The sequence below is a fragment of the Electrona antarctica genome (assembly GCF_951216825.1).
Source record: "Electrona antarctica genome assembly, chromosome: 6".
Lineage (NCBI taxonomy): Eukaryota > Metazoa > Chordata > Actinopteri > Myctophiformes > Myctophidae > Electrona > Electrona antarctica.
The window spans coordinates 48,809,049-48,813,832 of record NC_136811.1 but is presented as its reverse complement, the minus strand read 5'-3'; the positions used below and the strand labels follow the sequence as shown (position 1 = coordinate 48,813,832).

General features: G+C 42.8%; 1 protein-coding gene across 1 annotated transcript; it reads right to left on the bottom strand.

The window, feature by feature from the left end:
• Positions 1-2,253: 2,253 nt before the first annotated feature.
• Positions 2,254-2,985, bottom strand: LOC306925119 (uncharacterized protein; the record flags this gene model as incomplete). Its single annotated transcript, XM_079503797.1, has 2 exons — positions 2,937-2,985; positions 2,254-2,843 (listed from the first exon to the last, which is right to left on the bottom strand). Exon 2 carries the CDS (start codon positions 2,830-2,832, stop codon positions 2,254-2,256), a length of 579 nt encoding a protein of 192 aa, XP_079359923.1. The 5' UTR covers positions 2,833-2,843; positions 2,937-2,985.
• Positions 2,986-4,784: the final 1,799 nt, after the last annotated feature.

Below are 4,784 nucleotides of genomic sequence, written 5' to 3'. Positions count from 1 at the left end.
GAAGAACGACTGACATAGAAACATAGCTTTTTCAGAAAACTGTCAGGATTTAGAAGACATTTTGTAGAATCGTCCTCAGGTCTAAATGGGTTAATTTCCATAATCGTCCACTCTACAACCTACCCCCCCCCCCCCTCTCTCTCTCTCTCTCACTGCATGGAGAGAACTGAGTAATATTTCTCTGGTCTGTGCCCCTTATTGCTTTCCGTATCTCCTTGTAAAGCAAAAACCTCTGTCTCAATTCCTTCAGCTATGTGTGTTACAGGGTTTCTGCCATTGCAATTATAGTCATTTTAAATCATCATCATGCTCAGTGGCCACTGCATGCCATCACTGTATGATGCACCACTGGACCACAACCATGGCTATCCTCTCTCCACACGCATGCACGCACGCACGCACGCACGCACGCACGCACGAACGCATGCACGCACCACACACACACACACACATGCACACGCACGCACACCTTCACATAAACTCCCATTTCGTCGATACGCAGCCTGCCCTCACGTAGCATCACTGCAAAGGCAGATACGTCTGGCTACGCGAAGCAATGATCATACTACTACTAGGCCAGGGTCAAACAAAATAATCAAAGTAGCAGATCCACAAGCTGAAAATGCGGAGCGAAGCGACGTGTTTTGAACTTTGAATTTTGAACTTTTGAATTTGAATTTGAATGACAGTTTTGGACATATGAGGTTTCAACCCAACAGAAGAGTATACATGGTAACACTAGAAACCACTTCACTGTTTATAATGTTTAATATATCAAAGGTATAGCAAATGCATGGCAAAGGTACCATATTCCAAAATCACAGTTTAGACTTGAAGCTGATACAATAGAGTAATGCTTGTTTTGCTGTGTGAGCTTGTAGATGTGTTTTTTTTACGGCATGTGATGTGAAGAAGTATAGCCAGATCATTAGGCCTGGCGTCAAAATTAAAAAAAAACGTTCTGAAAGAATATATATTCAAAGATTTGTGCCGCATTTTTACGATAAAAAAATAAATAGCAGACCTACAAGCTCGTAGCGCGCCACCGAGTGGCGCGCTACGAGCTTGTAGATCTATTTTTCAATAGCTAAAGTATAACATAATGCTTAGTTAAAACACCAAAAGGGGTTCCCGCCCAGAATGGGTTAAGGTTGATAATGTTGAATGGTATTGACTATCTGTGGCATACAGTAACTGCTGTCGGCTGCATTTCATTTAATTTACAGTTCATGACATGAAGTAAAGGTGGAAGAAGTATACTCATATTTTACTTTACTGAAGTAAAGTGTATGTAATACTAGAAGTGTATAAATACTCTGTTCTGTGTTAAAAAATGTCTTAAGTAAAAGCAAGTATTGGCATCAGAATATAGGCTACTTAAAGTACAAAAGTAAAAGTACTCATTATGCAGAATGACCCATTTCACAAGTTTTCAAATGTATGAAATTTGAAAATAGCAGATCTACAAGCTCACAATGCGTTGCATCGCGACACATTGTGAGTTTAAGATCTGCAATTTTCAAATGGCCGAAATGTGGGCATATGCGTAATAGTAACTAAAGTTTTCAAATGATAGTAGTGGAGTAAAATTATAATATATTTGCCCCTGAGTAGATTAATAGTGGAGTAAAAGTAAAAAAAATACAGAAAATTGGATACACCCCAGTAAACTAATGTAAGAAATACTTCAAAATTGTACTTAAGTAAAGTACTTGAGTAAATGTGCTTAACCCATTTTGGGCGGGAACCCCTTTTGGTGTTTTAACTAAGCATTATGTAATAATTTAGCTATTGAAAAATAGCAGATCTACAAGCTCATAGCGCGCCACCAAGTGGCGCGTTACGAGCTTGTAGGTCTGCTATTTTTGAAAAATCGTGAAAATATTTATTTCAGAAAACTGGAGGATTTAGAAGATTTTTTTTAAATTTTGAGGTCAGGCCTAAATGTGCTTAATTACTTTACACCCCTGGTAGGAAGACACAAAGAAGTTGTGGAATATAAGTCAAAGAAGTGTGTCTGTGTACAGTACAGACATGCTGTTAATAGGCCATGTACTGTACAAGTACTTAGCCAATAATTCAGTGGTCATGCAAAAGCAAGATGTAGCCAAAATAGTCTCACCATGGCAGAGACACTACATGTTATATTTTGTATGTTTTGGTCTGCAAAGGAAAGAACCTGCTAAAGGTCTCAATTAACACTTTTTTTTTTATCACATCTGACATTTTCTTCTAACAAGGAGTTAAAGGTTATTAAAGGCTTGGCTGAAAGCTTTTGTGTTTAAAGTACATCACATGATCCATGTAAATGAACATGAGTCGCTGTCTGAGGGAGGCGAGGAGATGGGGTCCGATTTTGTACGTCTCTTTTGGCTTGTAATGAGCGGAGATGTAGATGTCTTCAATGCGCTTGTTGTTCCTGTTGTATTTCACCAGCACTCTGTCCATGTTGCTGAGAGGGTTGTTGCGGTCGTAGTACTTCCTCACTTCCTCTGGCAAGTCCTGAGCATGCTTAGTATGGAGGTTGCCGAGCGTATAGTAACCGTACTGTTCCGTGTCTGTGAGTTCTGGGAGCAGTGGCGCAGGACCTCTGTTCTTGAACTTGTGAAAGCCGTACTCGCCTAGCGCCGGTTTACACAGGGCCTTCATGTTGTTGTCCAAGCACGCCTTGGCGTACCATCGAAGCAACGGAAGTCCGTGGCGGGGAGGGGGGCGACCGAAGCCCGTCTCCTGCAGCTCTGCGTCGGAATCTAGCGTTGTCAGAGCTGACGCCAGGACTATTAACCCCATGACATGGAGCAAGGAGTGCATCCTCATGCCTTGTGCCATCATGCAGGAGTTATCTATGAAAAGAAGACCATTGTGTGTGTGTAGTGATATTGGGGGAAATAAATACATAACATAAACATCTCATCTCACCAATGTGTACAACGTACCTTAATGTGAGTGTATCAGTCGTCTCCAAGTCCACCTGCAGACTACAACCAAAGGCTTGATTTTGTGCTGCCAGATGGATGGTGTCCCTTATATATAATAGACTTGGTAACAATGCCACTATCACTTCCATCTCAAAACAGGAAGGGAAATTAGCGCACATGGCCCCATATGCCATATCTCCTTATGGGGGTGCCCTTAATTGTGCTCAAGCCTCTATTTACAGTAACTCACAGGATATTGTGGGCTAAAATGAAGATGGTAACTTCTTCTTTCACTCACCCAGCTGTGGATAAAAAAAGCCTTATTTATACATAGTTGCATGCAGGTGCAGTGCACATGAAATCACTGATCTACACGCTCACAACACCTCACAACGTGACGTGCTTTGAGCTTGTAGATCAGCAACACAGTCAAATAGCACATGTCTGCGGATGAGGATGAGGGCACACTGGATATTTAAAAGTAGTAGTTTCAATGTTCTTACTGTTATGTCTTGTGTACAGGTACACTACATGAGAGTAAAAAAGATATTCCCTACATTTCTTTGGCTCTTTAGACATAGCAGCAGCAGGGAAATATGAAAATCAACAATAATGATAGAGGGCAAAAAGAAAACCACATCTATACAATACACAATTGCAGTCAGTGTATAGTAGCAGCAAATAGAGATAAAAAAATCACACCTGTGTGAAGTGAGTGGTGCAACTCCGTGTGGGGGTTCCCGGGGGGGGGGGGGGGGGGGTCCAGACCCACAGGAACGCACCCAGGGTGCCGGCCCGGTGCCGGCCCGGTTCCGGCGAGGTACCCCGCGTCCGATACGGTAGAGAAATGACAGAGTTACCCTCTACTGTACCCTCTACTGTACTGTACTGTACTGTCACTGTACTATACTGGCACACCCGAAAGCATCATATATACAGTTAATACGTGCGTGTGTGTTTGTGTGTGTGTGTGTTAGGTTGCGCACAGGTGGTGAAAAACAACCATGCTGTTTTCGTGCTCATACCCAGCCAGCCAGCCACCCAGCCACCCACCCACCCACATAGCTCCATAAGGGAGTGGTTGCACCACTCAAAAACTAACTGTAAACACTTGTCAGCATGTTGAATGCTGGGAAGGCAATCGGCACACTGACAAAGAGTCAACAATGAGAGAGCATAACAGACTTTTGAGGACAATTACTGCATGTTTGGCTCCATCATAATCACTGTGCTCCACTGTGGTGTTTATCTATGCCATCCAAAGAGCTATACACGTTGTTTACAGATCCGCTCTGATTTAAATAGATGAGATTTATTCAGCCGACCAATTATGCCTGTGTGAATTTTACCCTTTGAATGGCCTAGCCATTGTCAAACCACTCCAGGGGATGATTCAGTTCGTGAAAATTGGTTCCTATACACGACACCATTGAGTGTGTGATTTGAATGTTATGAATTGCAGAATATGAAGACTTTCGTCTCTATTATCAATGAATGAATGTCTTTGAAAGTAGGAGGTAAAATGGTAAATGGTGCATTTATATAGCGCCTTTATCCAAGGCGCTTTACATAGATTGTGCATAACATTCACCCATTCACACACACATTCATACGATTGCGGCGGAAGCCATGCAAGGTACCAACCAGCACATCGGGAGCAATTTGGGGTTCAGTGTCTTGCCCAAGGACACTTTGACATGTAGACAGGAGGAGCCGGGATTCGAACCGCCGACCCATGGATCATTGGACGACCTGCTCTACCTCTTGAGCCACAGTCGATTGTAAAGGAGAGTAGCCGGGGACAGACAGACAGACAGACAGACAGACAAGGAGTGCTTGGCATGGCTCTAGAGAATTCCCTGCATG